General features: G+C 34.5%; 1 protein-coding gene across 2 annotated transcripts in view; it reads left to right on the top strand.

The window, feature by feature from the left end:
• LOC111790806 (calcium-dependent lipid-binding family protein) overlaps positions 1-25,454 on the top strand; it is a 67,930-nt gene that overhangs the window by 33,811 nt on the left and 8,665 nt on the right. For both annotated transcript variants that reach the window (XM_023671868.2, XM_087122269.1), the window contains exons 30-52: positions 32-216; positions 2,191-2,299; positions 2,378-2,521; positions 2,957-3,232; positions 3,402-4,076; positions 6,084-6,302; positions 7,373-7,476; positions 9,014-9,309; positions 9,478-9,562; positions 10,526-11,224; positions 11,360-11,678; positions 12,404-12,562; positions 12,663-12,826; positions 12,950-13,130; positions 13,200-13,469; positions 13,572-13,778; positions 14,078-14,132; positions 21,520-21,650; positions 21,760-22,275; positions 22,430-23,251; positions 23,684-23,760; positions 24,036-24,489; positions 24,589-24,675. In XM_023671868.2, the coding sequence (XP_023527636.2) occupies positions 32-216; positions 2,191-2,299; positions 2,378-2,521; positions 2,957-3,232; positions 3,402-4,076; positions 6,084-6,302; positions 7,373-7,476; positions 9,014-9,309; positions 9,478-9,562; positions 10,526-11,224; positions 11,360-11,678; positions 12,404-12,562; positions 12,663-12,826; positions 12,950-13,130; positions 13,200-13,469; positions 13,572-13,778; positions 14,078-14,132; positions 21,520-21,650; positions 21,760-22,275; positions 22,430-23,251; positions 23,684-23,760; positions 24,036-24,489; positions 24,589-24,675 (6,234 nt within the window). The remainder of the gene's footprint in view (positions 1-31; positions 217-2,190; positions 2,300-2,377; positions 2,522-2,956; positions 3,233-3,401; positions 4,077-6,083; positions 6,303-7,372; positions 7,477-9,013; positions 9,310-9,477; positions 9,563-10,525; positions 11,225-11,359; positions 11,679-12,403; positions 12,563-12,662; positions 12,827-12,949; positions 13,131-13,199; positions 13,470-13,571; positions 13,779-14,077; positions 14,133-21,519; positions 21,651-21,759; positions 22,276-22,429; positions 23,252-23,683; positions 23,761-24,035; positions 24,490-24,588; positions 24,676-25,454) is intronic.

Below are 25,454 nucleotides of genomic sequence, written 5' to 3'. Positions count from 1 at the left end.
TAATGCTGTATGTAATTTTCCACTTCTGTAGATTACAGTTTACTTCATGGGACTAGCTACTCCACATACTGAGGAAGCAGTTAAACTTGTTGATAAAGTTGGGGATTTCGAGTGGTTGATCCAAAAATATGAGATTGATGGTGCTGCCGCCGTGAAGCTGGACCTATCACTGGATACACCCATTATTATTGTTCCCAAGAATTCAAATAGCAAAGAGTTCGTAATCTTTCCTCTCTTATTATCCTTGAGTAGTTTTTGAAATTTGACTTATAACTGACATAAAAGCATGTATATGATTAGTTGCATGGTAAATTATTATAAAAACAAAAATAACTTGAATTTAGGGAAGAAGAGTAATATTACTGTATTTCTTCATGCACATCTGAAACTTCTTATATAGAAGAAAGACCATCAACCAATAAGGAAAGAAATACTCCATAAAACATAATCAATATTACAAAAGATATGTGAGGGGTTGTTTGGTTGGAGGATTTGATTTCTTTTGCTGGGGAAAAATCTTTTTCGAGGGATCATTTTTAATTATGATGCTAGGGTTTGTAAACCGAGTATTTTTTTTATTCGGTCATTTTTCATTTTTTTTTCTTCTTTTTTAACTCTTGGTCGTTCTTTTTTTTTTTTTTTTTTTTTGGGGACAATTTCTCTTTTCCCCTCTTCCTTGTTTTAACATTCTTCTTGTCTGTTCTTTTGTATTGTATTTTTCTCTTTCTTTGTTCCTTTTTTTCTTCTTTCTTCTTTCCATATTCTTGTTCCTAATTTTCTTCATTTTTTGTTCTTTTTTTTAAACTTTAACGAAAATGATTTATTAATGCTAACATAATATGAATACTTCGTATATGTTTAGTGGCTACTTTTGATAGTGACTATACTTGATTTTTGAAATTTAACGTTTATCATGATTGTTCAATTTGATTATTGTACTGATCAATTATATTCTAAAATTTAAAGTATATTATTTATAATAAGTTTATTATGAACGTAAATTAAATTAAAATCTAATTGCTTAAAATTATTTTAATAGTGTGACCTAATAAACAAATTATTATTTAACTAATTGTATACAACTAAAGTTTAAATAATTTTATTAAATTCATGTATTTTATGATAATTATTAAGATTGATTGCTAAATAAACTCAGAAACCTAAAATTGAGGCATATTATTCATAATATATTTATTAGTAAATAAAATTTAATAAAAATAATCTACCTAATAACGATTAATGAACATTGATTGACTAATATAATAAAATTGTTAGAATTAATTGTGGGAATCAAACAAAAATATTATTTATTTATATGAAATTTTGATTGCATTTCCATACAATATAGTACAATTATCTTTGTTCCTAGACAACCCAACGAAATAATCCTTTAAAGGAAATCTAACAAAAAATTGTAGATACTATATCTATGTCTATATATACATATATACAAGAAACAAGCACTTTCAATTTCTAATTATATAAGTAAAAGCAACCAAAGGCTCTCCTATTTGGTTGACAATTGAGGAGTAATGAAAAAATGTATTAGATTCAAACGTTCACAGCTTTTTTTGATTCTTTCTTTCTTTTCTTTTCTTTTATATACACTTATGCATATTGTTGGAGATGGTTAAATAGAGAATAAAACGTAGCAGCTCTTAAATTGGCTTCTTACTTCTCTTGGCTTCAATTAGTGTCTAGATATAAGGTCCTCATATTAGACTTTCACCATGAAAATTCCTAAAATTAAAAAGAATTTCAAGATACTGGGTCTGATTTGGACTCAATTGGAAGAGGACCCAAACATTATAATAAACTGATTTATGGTGATTGCTGACATTTTATTGATTCAAAGACTCAAACTAAGACGATAAAATTTGGTGACAGAACTCACAGTTTACGAAAAATTAAGAATCTAGGTCTGTTAGACGCCATGCAGTTCAAAAGATGTCTGGGAGGAAAATGCTATGACATTGTTTCGTTAGAGTAATGAATGTAAAATTATAAAAGAATTAGTAACCAATCAATTTCTTGAACTTCATTGAAATATACTGCGGGAGATCCTTTTTCTTGTTTTTTACAGTCACTACGAAGTGATGACCCAACTTTTGAACGTAACCTCGCTTGGAAAAGAAAAATGCTAATGGTCTAAAGAAACCTTAAATAACCTATGCTCTGTTTTTCTTGCAGTTTCATTCAACTTGACTTGGGCCACCTTCAAGTAACAAATGAATTTAGCTGGCATGGATGTCCAGAAACAGATGCTTCTGCTGTTCATATTGACGTTTTGCATGCTGAGGTAGAGTTTTTTTTATGGATTTCTTGTAGTTACCCTAGATATATGTGGAAATCATTTTTCCTTTATGTGCAATTGCAGATTCTGGGGGTCAACATGTCGATAGGGATTAATGGTCGTTTAGGCAAACCAATGATTCAGGAAGGCCAAGGACTAGATATTTATGTCCGACGAAGCCTAAGGGATGTTTTCAGAAAAGTTCCAACATTTTCACTTGAAGTAGTGGTAATATATTTTTATTAAAGCTTTTTAATATGTCATGGTCTAATCTGTTTTTTGCACTTAAATTGTGGTTACTTATTGATTTATATAATGCTATTTTTTTAATATATTTTTAATACATCCACCTGTGAACTTGAAAATTAGCTCAAAAAGTTAACTATTAGTATTAATCGGGGAGGAAAGGCTAGAAGAAACAAGATCTCTTACTTGGTTACCACGTTATGTTACTATTGTACTTAATATTTTCAAAATTTAAGTTTTATAAGTTTGGGTAATATTTTCAAAATTTAAGTTTTATAAGTTTGGGTATATATATTCTTTTTAACATACCCTCAAGTATGATGTCTCTTTCATAATGATTTATTGCAAGTTGATTTTGGTGGATAGTAGACCATCAGTATATGATTAAATTGATTCTCATGGTTACTTTTTTGGTAGGTGGGGTTGTTGCACGGCATGATGTCTGATAAAGAATACAAAGTTATCGTTGACTGTTTATATATGAACTTGTATGAACCACCAATACTTCCTCCAGACTTCCGAGGGAAAAAATCTGAGTCAACGGATACGATGCGTCTGCTGGTTGACATGGTCAACACAAACAGTCAAATCTTACTGTCTCGCTCTGTTACAATAGTAACAGTAGCTGTCAATAAAGCCCTGTTAGAGTTGTGTAGTGGCACTCAGGAAGAGTCACCGTTAGCTCTTATAGCAGTAAGTATATTCGTTGAGTAGTATTGAAGATTACTTTTCTAGTAATGAATGTCTATATGTATGCATGTTGTATGATAAATGTCTTTATGTTATATAATGCATTTTCATTAACTATGTTGTCATGTCTGACCCAGTATTTCCTTTACTTTTCTCTCTTTGATTTTTGCAGCTAGAAGGTCTTTGGGTGTCATATCGTATGACATCATTCTTAGAAACAGACCTCTATTTAACCATCCCCAAGTTTTCTATTCTTGACATTCGCCCTGTTACAAAACCTGAAATGCGGCTTATGCTTGGTTCATCAACTGACACTTCAAAACAAGCTTCTTTGGAGAATTTTCCATTCCTGAAGAAAGACAGCAGCTTTGGGAAGGCATATTCTGAAGGTAACCTCAATTTGGATGTCCCTGTTGCTACAATGTTTGTGCTGGACTATCGTTGGCGAAAGGAATCTCAATCATTTGTTCTACGGGTTCAACAACCTCGAGTCCTTGTAGTACCAGATTTTCTCCTTGCTGTGGTAGAATTTTTTGTTCCTGCGTTGAGAGCTATAACTGGAAGAGAAGAATCAATGGACTCCAAGAATGATCCCATTTGTAGAAGCGACAGCATAGTACTGACTGGTTCAATCCACAGACAAAGTGAGGATGTGATTCTGCTGTCCCCAAGTAGACAGCTGATAGCAGATACTTTAGGTGTTGATGATTATACATATGATGGTTGTGGAAATGTTATTCGTCTAATGGAAGAAACAGATGCTATTGGACCACATTCAGGGAGAACTCAACCAATTGTTGTTATTGGCTGTGCTAAAAGGCTTCGTTTTATTAACGTGAAAATTGAGGTACTAATACATCCCAATTATCTACAACTTTTTATTTCTTATTTTAACAAAGTTTTCAACTTTTTTTTTTTGTTTATTGATATAGTGAGAAGATACAACAAATGTTTAAGTGAAACAATATCTTCAAAGGGACTGAAAGAAAGCAAAGTTAGGTAAAGGGAAAGAAAAAAATAGACATTGCCTTTCAGCCTCCCCAACACATAATAAACACACAGAAGGCTGGTAAACTGATGAAAAACGCTACCTTTGAACAGTCTCCTATTAAACCAGAATAGAGCAAAATCCAATTAAGCACATTGACACTTCACATCCTATGAGCCAAAAATACGTCTCTTTGAATTGGAGAAGAAACTGACATGCTTGGTCATTGAACTAACTGAGAAACTACCCAATGGATGAATTCTCCATCATTTAGCATCATCACTGTTCATCAATTGAACCGAGCCAACCTATTGAACAAAAGCCTAAAATCTTCAAATGCATCCACCTCCAATTTTGTTCTAATCCCAATTTTCTAAGACCAACAAGAGGCATCCTTATAATTGAAAAGAAAACTAATAGGTTGTAAAACCATCTGATAAGGATGTGGATAAGTCTTAGAGGAACTTCCCCTGCCCATGTGTTGTGCGAACAAGAGATTTATTTGTCATACAAAGGTGAAATTGATTAGATTTTCCACAGCTTCAAATATCAGTCATGCTAACCGAAAGTCTAGTCAAACAACCATTTTTCTTACAAATTGTATGCCTCCTAGAGGCTCAAGGCCATAAATAGTTGTCACCACCTGCTACTAGAGAGCAGAAGATTCATGGTGAAAATTCTAACCCCTTTTGTGAAATGAGCCTGACTTCTCAATTTTAGGGCTCCAATGTCGAAGCCACCTTCCGTAAGTGATTTAGAAGCTACATTCGATCTTGACCACGTGCTTAAGTTTTCCGGATTCACTACCTTCCCAAAAGAAATTTGCGTACTCCTTTTGTCTATATTCATTGGATGGCATAAGAAATATCTACATGAATTTGTTAAGAATATTTGAATATTGGTTGTGGTTGTAATTATTAAGAAAATTTCCAGCATACTTTACTTTTTCCTTGTAAAAAATGAAAAAAGAATTATAAAATATAAATATTTACATTGGTAACCTTGAACTTACATATTTTATGTTAAAAGAAGAGATAAGTTTTTCGTTGGAATATTGAAAAGAGGACTAATGCTCACAAGTACAAATCTGACATGGGAAAGCAAATATATTATTCAAAGGAGTAAGCTGAAAAAAGATTAGAAAGATAACACCATTTAGAAGCTTTTTGAATCTGCCAACTTGAATTAATCAAACCACGGTTTATAAACATTCCCGAAGATACATTGATTGCTCTCCAACCAAATTTCTGAAATTAAAGCATTCACTGCGCTAGACCACAATAATTGAGCTTTTGGAGACAAGGAAGGCCCAATGAGAAGCTGATGAGTTTTGGACTGAGTTATTTTAGAAAACCCATTTCTAGTTAAAAATTTGAAACAATGAATGCTAGAAATTTTATATAAAAATTTTGAACTTTTATGTTTTTTCATGTGGTTTCCTTTCAACACATACAATCCTGTAAAATAATAATAAGGGAAAGTTCTTTATTAGAAATAGAAAAAAGAAAATAAAACAAAACAAGAAGAAAGGCTGTTCTGAAGCTTTGTCTTCAATCATCTGCTAAAGTGCTACCTTTTATTTTTTTTAGTTGTTAGTATGGAAAGATACTAGAAAATTTACAAAGGAGTCCTATTACTAGCTCATCAAAACATCCCACAAACTCGAATAAGGAGTAAAACCCCCAAACATGTTTATTAACCAGCGTGATAATGTTATTGAATGATATTATAAATGAACAAACGTAGGGGTTATGCCTAATTCATTAATTTTTGCTTTAACTGTGCAATTGTTTATGTTTTTATTATGTATAACATCTTTTTGTAGTTCTTATTTTTCCTCTCCACTAATAAGTTTTTCATTACTAGAATGGTTCTCTCTTGAGAAAGTATACGTACCTGGGCAATGATAGCAGCTACTCTGTGTCCGAAGAGGATGATGTAGATATTATCTTTCTGGATACTCTTTCATCTGATGAAGAGAATGAGAATATTGCCTCCATGCATGAAAACTCAGATGTTTCAAATATGTCATCATCTTTGGAAAGTGATCAAAGTACACTTCGTAGTTTCACTTTTGAAACTCAGGTATGTTAATGTTTAGAGTTCATTTTAATGTTTTGATTTGATGCGATGTCATTCATCTACAATGGAGATTTTACATAAATGGGAGGAGTTGAACTCTTTATTTTTCGTCTTTTTTTTGGGGGGGAGGGGAATTGAAGGGCTGCTACAGTCCATCTGGTACTAAAACAGTTATCCTTTTTAATATATTTGTAGTAAATCTAGCTGAATTGATTCAGCTGTAAATTAGGAATGCAATCTTCTTCTGTAGTTTCCTTGCGTATTTTGTAATTTTATTTCCCATATAAGTTTAGATTGATTGCTTAATTCTGGCACATATGATTAAGAATCTTCTTGTATAAATTTGAATCTTTCTGACCACTGAATGGATAAGAAAAACCTCTCTCATACATATCTTCATGGTAACAGAGCCTTGAATTTCTTCAATCCCTAACCTCATAGCTGCAACACTAGCTCTGCTGTTGTGGGAACCCTAGTCGAGAATTTGTCGCTAGACTAGCCTTCTTCAAAATAAATCACTGTCACTCATCTCTCACGACAAAATTGTAGCTCTCACATCCTTCCTAGAAGACCCTAGCTGTCGCTGAACCTCACAGATCTCGATCATTACCTTTGCATATTGTCACTATTGCCCGTCTCACACTCCTTTGCCATCTTTGGATTCAGTTGATGTTGCTTCCTTTGTTGCTTTTTTGTTAGTTTTGGAGAGCTTGTTTTTCTCTGTTTGTTTGTTAGGTTGGCCATTTTATTTTCCGTTTTCACACCGTAGTTTGTATCCTGAACGTTTTTATTCTTTTCTGTATCAAAGAAAAGTTTGTTTTTTGTGAAAAAAAAAAAGTAGCAATCTGTTCCAATGACAAAACCTGCAGGACATATAAGAATTTTGATTTCTTGTGAGTTTTCAATTTCTATATGGTCTAGGAAAAGGAATTCTCTTTAATAATGAATGGCATACCTAATCATGCAGTTACGGATTGCAACTTTGCTCCATGGAGGTTTACCTTTCATCAAAATTTTCCTTCTAATATTTTTTCTCGCTTATTATATATTTATGTGGATTACTTATTCATCAGGTGGTTTCTCCAGAATTCACGTTCTATGATGGCACTAAGTCTTCTTTAGATGACCTATCATATGGTGAGAAGCTTCTTCGAGCCAAATTGGATATGAGTTTCATGTAAGAGCACCAAATTTCTTCTTTATGTACATTTATTTTCATTTACCATTCTACTTCTTTATGGCTCTTGAGATGATTTTGCATGTATGCTATATTCTTGACAAACGTATGTCCATCAGAATAGCTCTAGAAGTTCTGAATGAAAAAAGTCCTAGACTTTGGTTAGATGATACCAATAAGGTAAACTTAGAAAACAAACTTAGGAAGTGTTAAAATAATATATAGAGAAGTTTTCGGGATTAATAGGAGTACAAGGACAGAGTTTTCCTTCATAGACTGACATTAGGCTTTGGGGTTCAATTTCTAGTATTCTCATGAAGAATTGCTTATTTAAATTTTGTGCTAAGAGGAATGTGTATGTATTATCATTCATCACCTACTGAAAGTGTATCTAGAGCAGTAGTTCAATTACGTGATTTCCTTTCTTTACTAGTAAGGCTCTTTAAGGGTTTCTTATGTATGTATGATTTTTTTGGAAGTTATAAAATTACTAATATTTCAGAATACAATAAAAACATCTCTTGTTTACCCTATTCTCATATCTTAATATGATATATAATATGAGCTAAAATTTATTGTGCCATATATTTTTTGAGCTAAATTTTTTTTAACAAGAAATTAAAAGGAACTAGCTCAAAATATACAATCTCCACAAGGGAGAAGAGGAAAAATAGAAAGAACACCTCCCAAAATGAACATAACTCCTGAAAGTGAAAACCAACAAAAATCTTGATCGAGGTACTATCTCCTTCTCAATCGGGGCTTCATGAAAAAATGTATAATGCATTTTAAATGCTCCTCAACCACAAGCCTTTCCTTCAAAGCAACTTTAAATGCTTTTCATGAAAAGAACTTGTAATGACTTCCTCGTGGATAGGACCTTCAAGCAAAAAAACAGAACATCCAAAGATCCTTCAGAATTTGTCAAATTAAATTATTATGTGCTATTTAATTGAGTCTGAAGACAAGCATTTTAGGAGTCAGAACATTATATTAAAACGTCAATCAATCCAAAATTTCTAGTTGATGGGTTAAATAAATTTAATTATATCATTACTTCAACACTCCCCTCATTTGTGGGCTTAACATTTTTTGGAAGTGATAAAAATTAATATTAATTGGGAAGGAAATGACATTACAGAGTTTGAACATAGGACCTTCTACTTGATGTCATGTGGGCGTTGATAACCTTTCATTTTTCAGCTTGATCAACGGTTCCAGTCGTTTTTTTGTGGCTGGTTTTACAAGCCGTATCCTCATTTTGCTCATGCAGCACCTGGTGACTAGTCTTACCTAGATTAGTTAATTATTTTAGTATTTATGTTCTATCCCTCTCCATCTCTGTATTTTCTCTTTCTTCGCTTTTTTTTTTTTTTTTTTTTTTTTTCTCTTTTTTGATTCATGGATGTTGATAACCTTATATTTTCAGCTTAATGAACAGTTCCAGTCATTTGTGGTGACTGATATAAGAAGCCGTATCTTCATCATATGTTCTCTTCCGGAGAAATTGAAGTATTTATTCTTGTATTATGAATAGGTATGCATCAAAAGAAAATGATACTTGGATTCGTGCCCTTGTGAAAGATTTCACCATTGAAGCTGGTTCTGGTCTAGTAATCCTTGATCCAGTTGATGTTTCTGGGGGATATACATCTGTCAAGGACAAAACTAATATGTCTCTTGTAACAACTGATATCTGCATTCATCTCTCATTGAGTGCCATTTCTCTCATACTTAATCTGCAAAGTCAAGCTGGTGAAGCAATGATGTTTGGAAATGCAGTGCCTCTGGTTGCCTGTATCAATTTTGATAAGCTCTGGGTGTCCCCAAGAGGTTATTATTTCACTGGAATAATGAGATTTTTGCTCCCAATGTAGTTGATTTTGAAGTTAACTTTACTAACTTGTTACCATTTAGTATTGAAGGATGCTTGTTAACTGGTTCTTTGAACCGTGATGAGTTGGTTACGTCTCTCATTCTTTCAACTGTTTGTACATGCAGAAAATGGGTCCTCTAATAACCTTACTGTGTGGCGTCCTCGAGCTCCACCAAATTATGTTATATTAGGAGATTGTGTGACTTCAGGGTAAGCTTTCTAACCTTCGTATGAGATTTTTTGCTCAGGTTTTGCTATTCGCTTACGCCTGTATGTTTTCATTCTGATTATCTGAGAATTTTCATCTTTAAAATATTTGATGGGTGAGAATTTCAAAATTAAGTTTCTTTCCAATAGTTTGGGTGAAAATTCTCAACCCTCTCCAGCAGCCTCGGTCAAGTCTGTTCCCCGCCATCCAAGGGGTGAGAATTTTCATCATTTACCGAGGCTACTTCATTCTAAAATACTCGATGAATATGATATTTTCTTTCTGCCAACAATCTCAAGGAGTGTCACTACAGTTTGAATTGCAGAACTTCTTTCCTTTGGATGGTCAATGATAACTTCAGTCGGTATACAACTGCAAAAATTACCTTTAATTCTATGCATGCTTACAAATACCAGATAGTTCTTTATCCAATGAACCAATGAGAAATTACTTAGCTAAGAACAACCTCTGTTTTACCTTATTTTTTAACGCATCATTTCTCAAATCTTTGCTATTTATTTTCGATGTCATTGCTAGAAAGCACTAGTTTTAATTATCATTTCAGTTAAATGATTCCTCAAAATGGTTACTCAACTATAGAGTAGAATTAACTTCTGTGCAATGGCATCTAAAAAGAAGAAAAATCCAAATTTTACAGCAACTTGGGTCATTTAGCTTGAATGAAATAGAGGATATTTGAGAACATGAAGATGTTGGAATCGTTTGACATGAAATTAAATATTTGACTTGTTGTGGTCGAAGAATGTTTGATCTTCAGAATTTGGCATCTTGTTTGCATACTTGTGCTTTTAGATAAAGGACACTATCCTCATGTTGCCTTTTAATAATTTTCTCGATATTTATTTCCTATTACATACAGATGGAAATTTCATTATTCATCGTAAGGGCTTTATATAAGCTCTAATAACATCTTTTTCTTCAATATATGTTTTTTTATGGATCAGGCCAGTTCCTCCCTCACAGGCAGTAATGGCTGTTAGTAATACATATGGACGTGTGCGGAAACCTCTTGGTTTCCGACTGATAGGTGTGTTCTCCAAGATTCAAGGATTTGAATTTGACAAGAAATCTGATATTGATTGTTCCATTTGGATGCCTGTTCCACCTCTTGGATACACAGCAGTGGGTTGTGTTGCAAATGTTGGGAATCAGCCACCACTGACCTATGTAGTATATTGTTTACGTTCTGACCTCGTCTCTTCAACTACTTATTCAGAATGTGTACTTAATTCTCCGTCAAATTCTTGGTATGCATCTGGATTTAGCATCTGGCGTATGGACAATGTTATTGGATCATTTATTGGCCATGCTTCAACTAATTGCCCAGAGAAAGACAATGCTTGTGATTTGAATCATCTTCTTAAGTGGAATTCAAATCCTGATTACACTGCCTTTAAGGAACCTTCTTCGAATACTACTTCGGGTGGTGACACTTCAAGTCATCACTCAAGCATGAAGAGTGCAACTTCATCAGGATGGGACATTTTAAGGTCTATTTCGAAAGCAACTAATTGTTACCTGTCGACTCCCAACTTTGAGAGAATATGGTGGGACAAGGGTAATGATGCCCGTTGTCCAGTTTCAATATGGAGACCTGTGGCACGCCCTGGTTATGCTATATTAGGAGACTTCATAACTGAAGGGTTAGATTTCTTCGTAAATTAATTATTTATTTTTTATTGAGATTAATACCATGTCTTGAATATTTCTCTTGTTTCATTGGCATTAAGAAAATTTATGAGCTCTTGTAAATCTTTGTTATTGACTCATCCTTTCAGCTTAGAACCACCAGCTCTAGGGCTACTGTTCAAAGCTGACAATGCTGAAATTTCGGCAAAACCTCTCCAGTTCACTAAAGTTGCTCATATTTTTGGGAAAGGATTTGATGAAGCTTTCTTCTGGTACCCCATTGCTCCTCCTGGTTATGCTTCCTTGGGATGTGTTGTTTCAAGAACAGATGAAGCTCCTCGTCTTGATTCTATTTGCTGTCCAAGGATGGATCTTGTCAGCCAGACCAATATTTTTGAGATGCCCATTTCAAGATCTTCAAGTTCAAGGGGATCTCAGTGCTGGAGCATTTGGAAAGTTTCAAATCAGGTTGGTATCGAACTTTGAACTATGGCTCTCATTCCAAACTGGTGGTTTCAACTTTAAACTAATTAGTTAAATTAAAAATTTAAGTATATGTCTAATAGTTATCTGAACATTAAAAGTATCTATTGTCTAACTTTCAATTAAGCAGCCATAGATGAATACTGAGGCTTTTTTTTTTTTTTTTTTTTTTTCTTTCCTTTTGTGTCTGGCTAATAGCTCCATGAATTTCTTAAGTTCTAATAGCTCCATCAATTTCATAAGTTCTAATAGGTTCATAAACTTTAATTTTATGTCTAGGCCTTGACTTATTTGAATGCTCTAAAATTTTATATATATAACCCTAAATTTTAAATTTTTTTGGGTAAATTTGTGATTTTTTAAAAATGTTTGATAGGTCGAAGAATTAATCTGATATACAATTGAAAATTTAGGAACCAATTAGACACAATTGAATTGTCAAGTTTATTAGACACAAAATTGAATGTTCAAAAATCAGGTTGACACTTTTTTACCGTTGAAAGGATCAAATAAACACAAATTTGAAAATTTAGAACTAAACTCAATTGAAATAAACAAATATTAGCAATAAAGAACAACTTTTGATTGTCCCCTAAACTAGAAGGGTGCTTTCTGCTCGCCTTATTTATTTTTGTAGATACTGGCATGCAAATGCTATTTGATTCGTATAGAATATATAGATAGGATCCTTTTCATTCTGTGCTTCGCAGGCATGCACCTTCCTTGCACGCTCTGATCACAAAATACCATCTAGCCGATTGGCGTACACTATAGGTGACTCTGCTAAGCCAAAGACTCATGAAAATGTAACCGCTGAAATGAAGATTCGGTTTTTCTCTCTGACTGTTCTGGACAGCTTACATGGAATGGTATTATTCTCCTCAAAGAACTAATATACTGTAATCCAATGTGTGCTGGTTCCCTTGGGTTATTAACCATTGAGGATAATCAAATTTTGGTTCATTCCAGATGAAGCCGCTTTTTGACACAACGGTGACAAATATAAAACTGGCAACACATGGTTCACTGGAAGCAATGAATGCAGTGCTGATTTCTTCAATTGCTGCATCGACTTTTAACCCACAATTAGAAGCATGGGAGCCTCTTATTGAACCATTTGATGGCATATTTAAGTAATTGACATTCATATTTATGCGTCATGCAGTTTCCCCATATTTGATTTGCCTTCAAACATTGACCTGCTTAGATGGATGTGGTTTTAATCACTAAATATTCATGAATTCCGTACTTGTTAGGTTTGAAACATATGATACGAACGTTGACCAGCCTCCAAAACTTGGAAAAAGAATACGAATTGCAGCAACTAGTATAGTTAACGTTAATGTCAGTGCATCAAATCTTGAAACTTTCATCGGGGGCATCCTTTCATGGAGAAGACAGTTGGAACTTGAAGAACGAGTACAAAAATTAAATGAGGTATTGATCTACCTCATAGATGATGTTGGTAGTAGGTTAATCCTTGCTTATTAAAACATTCACATGCAGGAAGCTGTTGACTACCTTATACATGGAAAGGATGCTACATTCTCAGCTTTGGATGAAGATGACTTGCAAACTGCAGTTGTAGAAAATAAACTTGGCTGTGAAATTTATTTGAAAAGATGTGAACAGAATTTAGATATAATTGATAAGCTACCACTTGGTGACTGCATGTCAGTGTGGATTCCACCTCCAAGGTTTTCAGACAGGTTAAATGTAGCTGATGAATCCAGAGAACCACGTTATTATGTTGCAGTACAGATCATTGAAGCAAAGGTTGTATAGATAGTAGGGATTTGCTAAGTTATCGCTGCTTAATAGATGTGATCTCTTCATAAAGTCGTCTTTAACGTGAGAATCATATTGATTCTTTTGCAGGGTTTGCCCGTTACTGATGATGGTAATAGCCATAGCTTCTTCTGTGCTTTGAGGCTTGTTATTGAAGGTCAGGTGCCAGGACAACAAAAGCTTTTTCCTCAGAGTGCAAGGACAAAATGTGTGAAACCCGTGATTTTAAAAAACAATTTATTGGGCGAAGGCATGGCAAGATGGAATGAATATTTCATTTTTGAAGTTCCTCGAAAGGTACTTATTGAACTAATATTTTTATTTCTCATTTCTGAGACATTTGACGCCAGTGGACAATAACATTCTAGCAAGATATATGAAGGAAGGAAAGAAAAATGGAGAGAAAAAGCACACTAGAAAAGTATTATTTATCCGAGTCATGCTTCTTTTTTTCTTTTTTTGTCGTCTCTTTGGGCATGATTATTATAATGTCCATATTTTTTTCACAATATTAATAAAAACTAAATTAAATTCATCATAATCCATCAAGCATAAATTATTTCTCAATTTTAAATGACATGTTTCCACCTTTGCAGGGTTCCGCTAAGTTGGAAGTCGAGGTCACTAACCTTGCTGCCAAAGCTGGAAAAGGTATGTTTTTGGTTCAGTCATTCAGGCTCTGGGATTTTCAATATAAGGCAATGACACAGCCGCAAGTTCAATCCGTATTCCTACTATTTATGAATGCGTGTGTAAATATTATTTGTGAAATATTTGCCCTTATTATCTTAATGTTTTTCAATATTTTGTGATGTCTTTCTCTAATGGCACATATTAATATATCAAAATATTTTTATCCTCTCAAAAGTAAGATAGTGAAAAAAGTGGGTAAACCCTAGCTATTGATAAGTTTATCAAATGTTAGAAGACCTTTAATTTAGTCGAAGTATAAGACACTTTGTCCTATCATTGGACTAGACTAGGAGTTATGGTGATGGCAGCATTGTTATCACAGTAGATTTGGATAGGTGTCATTTCAATTCTTCAAGTTTGTTGTTTATCCGTATACCTTCACAAATTCTATGTGCTAAGGCTCTAAATTTTGCTTAGAGAGTTATCACACCCCCAAACATAAGGACTGCTCACCCTTGAGTAATCATTCTCTCCACTCTCCTTTTCTTTTCCCATTATTATACGCTAGTTTAGGCCAGAAAAAGCTCGAATTTGGAATTCCACTCTCCTTTTCTTTTCCCATTATTATACGCTTGTTTAGGCCAGAAAAAGCTCGAATTTGGAATTCAATAGTCTACAAGCTCGCCCTTGAGAGCTCAGTTGGAAGAATCTGTGTTGTCGTATTCGATGATGCTAGTGCAGTCAGAAAAATTGGTCAAGTTGGAAGTTCTTCACTTAAGTTTCCGGAAAACACTACTTCTGGCCACTACATTTTATTTTTCCTATCATGTGACTAAATTTCCTCTAATTAATGAATAATAAATAGAAGTAGATCTTCTATCAGTATTACTTACTGTCCAATCTGCATCAATATACATTCCAACTTGAAGATTGTCATGTTTATGGATACTTTTTTAGATCTTGCGAACTTCATATTTAAAAAGTATATCAAGGCTCCCAAGTCTTTGATTTGAAACTCATTTGCTTGTTTGTTCTTACAATCAACTAATCCTTCTTCATCATCTCTGAGAACAATAACTTAAACATACACAATTAAAATAGCAATTTTATTATTCTAGAATGTTTATAAATAATGATATGATCTGCTTGACTTTGAAGGTATTACCTAATGGCTACTTTTCCAAAGCATTCAAACCAAGCTCTTGGAGACTACTTGAGACCATATAAGGATTTATGTAATTTGCAAACTTTGTTATTTCCAAGTTCCATTTCAAATCCTTGTAGAAGGCTCATAAATTTGTCTTCTTCTAAATCACCATTGAGAAAGACATTCTTAACATGTAGTTGATGAAGTGGTCAATCTAAATTAGCCATAAGGGAGAAAAGAATTTTGATAGAGTTAATTGTTGTAACAGGATCAAAGGTCTCCGATGGTCAATTCCATAGGTTTTGAGTGAAGCCTTTAGCTACTAATATGGTATTGTATCTTTCAACACTACCGTTGGCATTACACTTCATATAAACACTCATTTGTATCCCACAATCTTCTTATCTCTTGGCAAGTTTGTTATTCCCAAGTATCCACTTTTTCTTAATTCCTCCTTGACTACTAGTTTCCAATTTGGCTCATCTAGGGCTTCATGTATATTCCTTGAAACAAATAAGTTGTCCACGCTAGATGGGAAGCCTTTATAAGTCTTTCACAAATTTTCAGATGAGATATAATATGCAATAGGATATTTAGTACATATATGAGTACCTTTCCTAATAGCAATGAAAGTGGTTTGTTGCTTTTATTGATGATCACTATAAATCGAGTAGAAAGGCTGGGAAGCTTTACAAGGATTCATAAATATTTGGATCAATGGTTTTCTTGCAAAGATGCACCTTCCACAAGCAAGGGGGGAAGAATCAACATTTTTTAATAAATTTGGAAACAAACGTTTAGAGTTGAAAAATTAGGCCTTGGCTCCCTACAGCTCCAACCGTACAATGTAGTAGCTTGCTTCTTGGTGACTTGCTTCTCAGTGGTTGTTTCTCCAAGACTTCTCGATAGTCTTGGAGAGCTTGAAGTTTGTTTCTTCTCTAGAGTTTTCATTTCTAACCTACTAAGATACTGAGTTATTTTATTACTAGAACATTTTTCAATGAAGTAACAGAGGCCATCAATCAAAAGATGTAAGGATAGTTACCTGTTTGGGCCAAGTGACTACAATGATTACCATATGAGAAATTGGTTCGTCCATTGTGGGACTTGATGAATTTGCTTCGTACTGAAGTATCAGCTCAATTAGAAAACTAGTTAAAAAAAATTTCAAATAAGTATTCAAGCCTGAACCACCATTTCTAAAATGTTAAACGGAATCCATGTATAAACCCAACTAATATTGAACTGAACCAAACCAGATGTTGAACCAAACTTGAACCAACCAGACCAGAACCAATTCAGCCCGAAATTTACAAATGAGGAATGATGAAACTCATACCCATGAATCTTGCAGAGGCGAATACTGAACAAGCAACAGAGGATGCAAACAAAGAAACCAAAAACAGAGGAACAGAGGATAGGACTGTGGACGGCAGTGCGATAGCAAACGACAACAGCAGATAACATGAATGGCAAAAAAACTAAAACCCACAAAATTGGGTTAGTGAAATTAAGTTGCGGCTATAGTAGAGGACGCAAACAACAGAAAAAGTTTCTACCAAAGAGGCTTGTCGGTGGTGGGGTGGTCAATTCAAACAGCAACTAAGGTTCTGACAATTGGTAACGGCGGTTAGGGTTTTAGATGGTGGGCTAGGGCTTCTAGAGACCACGCTTTGATACCAACTTGAATTTAGGGAAGAAGAATAATATTATTGTATTTCTTCTCACTCATCTAAAATAAAGACAAGGTCTTCGTCTATAGAAGAAAGACCTTCGATTAATAAGAAAACAAACATTACATATATATATATACATATATATGATACACAATCAATATTACAAAATATATGAAGTGAATTCACCTCTTACAAATCTTCAAAACCATTTTCTCATACTCACTATCATATTTTGGGCTTTCTAGAATGAAAAACATTTCAGTAGCTTGGTGGTTCCTAATCTTTATTGATGATCATCATATCTCTTTCAGTCTTTCCATGTCATGATTTCTACTCAATTTGTCCGTAAAATTCAAGTTCTTAGGACAGGCAATGTATGAGACTATTTCAATTCAACCCTTGGTACTTATCTCTCATCCTATGGCATGGTCCACTCTAATGAGATTGTTGGAAGAAAAACTTACATATTCTTGAGCTAGCTCGTTCTTCATGTTTTCTCACAATGTCCCAAATCATTTTTTAGGGGAGGTCATTCTCACTACAACCTTTCTTATGAACTGATTGCCTAGTTGTGTTTTCACTTTAAAATCCCCTAAATATATCCGACAAATTCATCCTAAATTCCAGGATCTTTCCTCCACTTTACTGCTTCGAGTGTTTGGTTGTTATGCCTTGGTTCATTAACCATTTTCCTTACCGGTCTAAACTTGATTCAAAATTCAGCAAGTGCATTTTCCTAGGTTATTCACCCCACAAAAAAGGGTACAAAATCATACGCGAATCACTAAAAAAATGTACTCTTGCATGGATGCCACATTCTTTGAAAATCAATCCTTTTTTGAAGTCTCAAATGCAGGGGAAGTTGAGTTATTTTCAATCACTCTTAACTACTTCTATGTTTAGCAAGTCTTATATCCATGAAGCCTCTCATAACTCAACTTCCCAATTGCTCAAAGGTAGGGTGATAGAAGCTACACTAGGCATTCTATTGAAAATTTTGTTGCATATAGTAACTTGCTTCCTTTTATCAAGCATGTGTGACTCAAATAGTATTCGAATCCTTCTGATCATTTAGGATGCACTTAAAAGATACAAAATGGAAAGCCAGTGGATGAAGAGATCAAAGCTCCTAAGAGAAATGACACGTGGGCTTTTACACGGCTACCACATGGAAAGAATCTAGTTGGTTATAAATAGATTTTACGGTTAAGTACAGATCTGATGGAACTGTGGAACAAATTAAAGCTAGACTTCTTGTTGTACACTTCACCCAAGCATATGGTATAGATTACCAAGAAATTTTTGGTGGCGAAATTGAATATTGTGCTTGTTGTCTCTAGTTATAAACTAGGATTGGCCTCTTCACCAACTTGATGTTGATGATCTTGAAGAAGTAGTTTACATTCAAGTTTCCCCTGGAATGGAAGACATGTCTAATGGCAACCTAGTATGCAAGTTGAGAAAGTTTTTGTATAGATTAAAAAATCACCACATGCATGGCTGGACCAATTCAAAAACTTGTTATTATTAATGTCAAATTTATCATACTTTGTTCATGAAATCTTCAAAAGATAAAATTGCAAGATGCTATTATCTTTTCAAAGAATGACCTTGAAGAGATTGTCAACCTCAGAAGATACTAGCACTTGCAACTAAGTGTGAAATCAAAGACAAAGTTTGAAGTGGCTCGATCCAAAAATGGTATTGTAATTTCTCGAGAAAAAATATATTCTAGACTTATTAAAGGAAGCAGGAAATCTAGGGTGTAGACTTACAGAAATGTCAATGGATCAAAATCTAGTTCTACACCAAAATAAAGAGACTATCCGAGTTGACAAGTGCATGTACCAAAGACTTGTGGGAAAATTAATTTATATTTCACATACGAGACCAGACATTGCAAATTTTATAAGCATTTTTAGTCAGTATATGAGTTGTCCTAATGAACGTCATCTTGGAGCTATAAACAGACTTTTGAGATACTTGAAAGGCACTTCCAAGTCATGGACAGTTATTCAAAACATCATCGAATGACTATCAATTTCTATGTGCTTTGTTCTATCATGATGCACGGGGTTCTTAGCAATATTGATCGCTAATTGACTATCACAAAATATTTTGAATGAATTATGAATATCAATTTTCAAACATGTCAATAGTTTATAAACCCACATTCCTTAGATTCCCTAAGCAAAAACTCTGTATCCAGCTTTTGCACTACTTCTTGCTATAATGATTTGTCTTTACTTCTCAAAGTGACCAATTTTGGGTTTATCAATATATATGAATTCAATCTATAAGAAAATATCTGTTCCTTTTCCCTAATTTTTAAGTTAAATATTTTTTAGAGTCGTGTTCAACATTAGGAAAGGCAAATATTTAATAAATACACATTTTTTAGCTAGTAGGACAAGTGTTCGGAGCATGTCCAAATGCATCCATGGCCATCATGGACGCTTTGCCTAACAAGTGTTTGTGCTTCCTAGGTTATGATCCATGTGTAGGCTTTGAATCATCGAACATAATAGACATTCTCATTTGTACAATACAACTTGTGTAGCCTTCTAGTTTAATAACACTAATCATTATTATTGTTCGACATTATTCATATTTCTTTTGGAAATACCATTTTATTTGCTTTTCCTACTTCTATTGCGGTAAACACTAAATGTTTGAGAGGATAAGAAGGATTTATTTCATGCACTAAAGAGATTTTTACAATGATATGATTATACTATTATAAGCACTATTACATTACCCTTAATTGTGCTCTAGAGAGAGCGTGTAATATGTGCTCCGTTTAATGCTTTCATGAAGATATCTCTTACTTGATTTCCCGTGTTCACGTATCTTGTGAATGGATACTAAATCTTACTGTATTTTTCAAATGTACAAAATGATGGTTGATGTTCGTGATGACTTCAATGGCTGACGATGGCTGGGGTGGCTTTAATTGCTTTGGTTAAGTTCGGTTTAATTTCCTACTTTGATTCCATATCAAATAGGAGAGAAAAAATTAATTGTCTTATTTCCAAAAACAATAAAAAAAAAATTAAGGTCACCTGATGTAGAGGTATGGCCCATAACAAACAAGGAAACTATCACAATAACCTAATCAATCCAGTTAATAAAGTAAAACATGATATATTTCATAAAATACAGTAAAATATAATAAATATTTTCTAAAATTCAAACAATCGCACCTCAAACAAGGTATCACCAGAATACATACACCAACAGAAATAGGACAGATTAGCAAACACGTGCACATGAATGGAGGGGATTCTTGTAATGTACGCCCCCACACAGGATGGCACCTAAAATGGCAAAAAAAAAAAAATTAATCCACCATTTAGTTAGTTGGGATAAGGTCGTTGTGTCCAAGTAGTTAGGGAGGTCTGGGAGTGGTAAATTTAAGACAAAAGAACCTCTCCCTTTCTAACCAAATGGCCGTGGAGATTTGGAAAATAAAAGAATGCCCTCTGGAGAAAGGTGATGAAGAGCAAATTTGGTATAGATTCAACAAAAGTGATGATCAACAAGAATTTTGGGGAGGCAGTTAAAGCCCCTGGATAGAGGTTTCCAAAAAATGTCAGTTTCTTTTGGGAAAAACCGCCCCTGTAGTTTGTGCAAATTGCAAAAATCACCACTATAGTTTTTAATTTTTGTTACAATTATACCCTCACAAGGATTCCCAACTGGTCTGCTACAATTGAATGGGATAAGTACAAAAACCTGGATTTAGAAGCCCAAACAGGCGCAAAAATAAGCAACGTTTTCCCGTGTATGTTCCGTGGGTCTTTCTTAGGAAATATTCTTATCGTATGCATCAGCCAAATTACTTAAAGATAGTAGACCCTCCATATTGCCGAAGTGACCTAACCAGGGAGGTTGTGGGTGATACAAATTTGGACCAAATGATGCTTTGCAGAGAGTCGTCCATTCTGAAGGCTCTGAAGAAATTATCCCACAAAAAATTTGCCACAAGACAAGAAACAAACAAATGGTCCACATCGTCAACCTTATTCCTGCTCTTCATGCATCATGAAGGACTAAGGTTACAGCTTCAGACGTCTCTTTTGAAGCTTACATCATCGGGAGATTTCATGTTAACCATAGTTTTTGAACAGGCAGTCATTTGCAGTTTAGGTAATAACTACGATAGAAAAATAAAAAGAAAAGGAGGACAGCTTATCTGCCCCTCCCTCATATATTGAAGACTTTCTTTGTGAATGGACTTTATCTTGTCATTAAATTATAAATCTCCTATTTACGCTGTGACACATTATGCACTAATTTCTATATATTGTCTTTTTCTTAGGCAAATGTGTAAATTCAAATTTCAAATATTACAAGTTTTTATTATCGAAAACTATTCTATTGGAGTATTTTTTCAATTGCACGTCTTGGTATAGGATGATACTTTTCTGTTTGGAAATTGGCATATTTGATTGAAGTTTGGCTAGAGGCTGGAGGCCTTCAGCATTGTTGTTCCTTTTTTATACATAGTTTTCTTAGGAAGTACTGCAAGTTCATCAAATATATTTGCTATTTCCTTCAAGTGTTGGTGTTTCCTGCACAGGTGAAGTTGTCGGTGCTCTTTCCTTTTCTGTTGGGCGTGGTTCAAGTGTGCTAAAGAAGGTTGCTTCAGTGAGAATGGTGCATCAGACAAATGATGTTCGTAATATTGTTCCATATACGCTAAAGAAAAAGGTGAGCTTTGTTGAAATATATTAAGTTTTGATTAGAGAATGAAGACGTTGCTTTCTACCCCTTCTGTATATGAGTCTTGGTAGTTCACTACAATTTTTTTTATTCACAGTTTCAGCAAAACAATCTTGAAGACATGGCGGACTGTGGAATTTTGCTGGTTTCTACTTCATATTTTGAGAGGAGGACAATTGCAAAATTTCAGAGGGATACGGGAAATGACAATTTTGTTGATAGAGACACAGGTTTCTGGGTTGGGCTTCGTGAAGATGGAGAATGGCAAAATATTCGTTCCCTACTTCCATTATCCACCACTCCCATACTACTGCAAGAAGACTACATTGCTATGGATGTTGTCATGAGGAATGGAAAAAAACATGCAATTTTGAGGGGGCTTGTAACAGTGGTAAATGATTCAGATGTTAACTTGGATATCTCTATTTGCCATGCCTCTTTAATTCAAGGCCACAATGCCTCTTTAGGAACTGGTAGTTTCGATATTGTGGTTGAAGAAATTTTTGAAAATCAACGTTATCATCCAAACTCTGGATGGAGTGATCAGTTACTTGGCTATCGTCATGACGATCCAAGACATTGGAGTACAGGGGACTCTTCACATTCATCTAAGGTTAGTTTTTCTGAAGTGATGACTTGTTACTCTTGTGGTTGGATTTGATAGCTTCTTAGAAAAAATAAGAGTACCTGAAGTTGGAGTTTTTTTTTTTTTTTTCTTTTTAGCTACGATCACAACCATCTAACCTTTCTGTGGCTTTTTTCTGAAGGATTTCTTTGAACCACCCCTTCCTCCTGGATGGCAGTGGACAACAACATGGACTATTGATAAAACGCAATATGTAGACAATGATGGCTGGGGATATGGTCCTGACTTTACCTGTTTAAAGTGGCCTTTAACCTCTTTCAAGTCTTGTAAACTTTCTTCGGATGTTGTGCGCCGGAGGCGTTGGGTTCGTACAAGACAGAGATTACTTGATCAAGATTTAAATTCTTTGAAGACTGATTTAGCTTCCATAAACCCTGGAGCTTCTGCTAGTTTACCATGGAGAAGCACATTAAAGGATTCTGATCAATGTTTATTGGTTCGTCCTTCTACTGATCAGCTGACGACCCAATATACTTGGGGTCGTGCAGCTTTTGTTGGTTCTGTCTATGCATGTGGAAAAGATCAGGCTTTAACTGATCAAGGTTTGCTGGGTAAGCAGGCTACTTCGAACCAGGAAAATAAATTTGTCAATTTGGCATTCAAGTTGAATCAGCTTGAGAAGAAGGACGTGCTTCTGTGTTGTAATTCTGGAAACAAACAATTTTGGTTGAGTATAGGCGCAGATGCATCAGTCCTCCATACTGAACTAAATGCCCCTGTCTATGACTGGAAAATTTCTGTCAACTCTCCGATCAAATTAGAAAACAGACTTCCTTGCTCAGCAGAGTTTACGATCTGGGAAAGAACTAGAGATGGGAAATGCATTGAACGACAAAATGGCATAATTTTGTCCAGAGGTAGTGAACAAGTATATTCAGCGGATGCTCAGAAGCCTTTATATCTTACCTTATTTGTTCAGGGTGGTTGGATTCTGGAAAAGGCAGTAAGTCAGATTCTTGTTAAACTTTTTCCCCTTGCCCCTGAATTTTGCATATCGCTTCAGTTTGTGCCCTTGTACTTGTATGTTTTATTTCAAATGGTTTTCCCTTCCAAAAAAATTTGTTTTATCTCAACTCTTTCTCGCTCTTCAGTATAAAGTTCTCTATTTGAGAGTTGTCGCTGGTAGAAGTTCCTGTTGATTTTTTAATTTTTGAACCAAATTCTTTATGAAATGTAATTGTTTTTCTAATCATGGGACTGGTCGGAAACAAAACTGAATCTGCAGGTTTTAGAAGTATTAAAAAGACTAGATCAATGAAAATTTTACTTAAAGTCTACAAATATTGAGGTGTAACGTTTTCCTTTTACGCCGTTGTGTATTTAGGAATGACCATTGAATAAGTCCTTTTTTCTTCTTTCCTAAATACATTGACAGGATCCCATTCTTCTGCTGGATCCCGCATCTAATGACCCCATCTCAACATTCTCGATGGTTCATCAGAGAAGTAGAAGGTTGTTTCTCCTTGCTGCCTTTGTGTTTGTTCCACTCTTGCCTGTTATGGCTACTCTCTCAATTCAATATTTGTTAGCTGAACATGTGGATATTTCTGATGATGGTGGATTTTCGATGCTTTCAATAGGCTTCTTTTATGTTTTCACTTGGGCCCTGGTGCCTTTATCTCATCAGATTTTTAGTTAAATTATGGTATACATAGAATTTTCATTCGTGGTACCTTACAGAATCTCATTCATCATGTTCCTGTTCCTATTATCTCTGTTTTCTGCAGGAGACTCCGTTTGAGTGTTGAACGCGTTATGGGAGGGACTACTGCTGGCCCCAAAATTATAAGGTTCCATGTTCCTTACTGGATCATTAATGATTCATCTCTATCTTTGGCTTATCGAGTGGTGGAGTTGGAACCCCCTGAAAGTGTAGATTCGGACTCTGTCGCACTGTCTAGAGCTGTTAAGTCTGCGAAAATGGCCTTGCGAAATCCTATAAACTCGCTGGACAGGAGATATTCTAGCGTTAGAAGAAACGCTCTAGTCCTTGAAGAAATTGAGGACACAACTCCAGTTCCTAGCATGTTTTCTCCCCAGGATTATGCTGGTCATAGTGGGGCAGTGCCATTTACATCTCAGAAAGAGACACATGTATCACCTCGTGTCGGCATTGCCATTGCTATGCGTAACTCTGACATTTATAGTGCAGGCCTTTCCCTCCTCGAGCTTGAAAACAAGGTGATTTGATGTGCAGGAAAATTAACAGCACAATAAGAATATTAGCTACCATGTGTTTCACAATATTTGATGCTCATTGAAAGTGCATTGATGTTTCAGGAACGTGTTGATGTCAAGGCTTTCAGTTCTGATGGATCTTATTACAAGCTTTCAACTCTTCTAAGCATGACTTCCGACAGAACAAAGGTTTGATTTGCTTAGAACTGTCCATTTGGATTGAGTTTCCTTGTTTGGAGTGCATTGCATCAATAAATTCCTGCGTCTCTAACTTGTGATAGTTCTTCTGCAATTGATGATAGAGAGTATTTAGGAACGTGTTTTGTTTTCTTGTGAGATATTTAAGAAGGAAAATTTCATTATCTCAAAGAAAACAAATAATGTTGAACCGTATAAATACAATAGATAATTTACAGCGGATAAGAAAGTCCCTAAATTTATCTATGAAAAAGTCCTTCTATCCATGGAAAAGAATATACTGTATAAAAAGTACATTAATGTATGAACGATAATGAATAGAATACTGAAGGCTTAAGAAATCTTCATGGATATGGACAAATTTTCTAATCGCCAAATGCTCTACTTCACGCTAATCCCTAGATGCATGCATTCCCTTCCTTTCTCTAATCGAGGAAAACTTTTGGTGAGATTATTTTAGTTTTACTTTTGAGCATACATAAAATTATTATATTTCTTCGATATATTTAAATCAAATACAGGTCCTCTTATATAAGGAAAAAAACCATATGCAAATAAGGAAAAATTTCTACAAATGTAAATATTAGATATTAACATGAATTCTAAATACACCCGTTAATATTATAGAAATATATAAAGAAGTCCAACACTCGTCAAGCTTGTTTGAAAGACCTTCAGTTAGCATATCAGTTGTTTGTTGTACTGTCTGAAGATAAGAGAAGCATATTACACCTGCATCCATCTTTTCCTTTATGAAATGCTTATCAACT

Source organism: Cucurbita pepo, chromosome 3, assembly GCF_057944985.1.
Source record: "Cucurbita pepo subsp. pepo isolate OVF chromosome 3, ASM5794498v1, whole genome shotgun sequence".
NCBI classification, from domain to species: Eukaryota; Viridiplantae; Streptophyta; class Magnoliopsida; order Cucurbitales; family Cucurbitaceae; genus Cucurbita; species Cucurbita pepo.
Note: the sequence above shows the minus strand (reverse complement) of the source record. Positions and strands in the feature narration are given on the sequence as shown.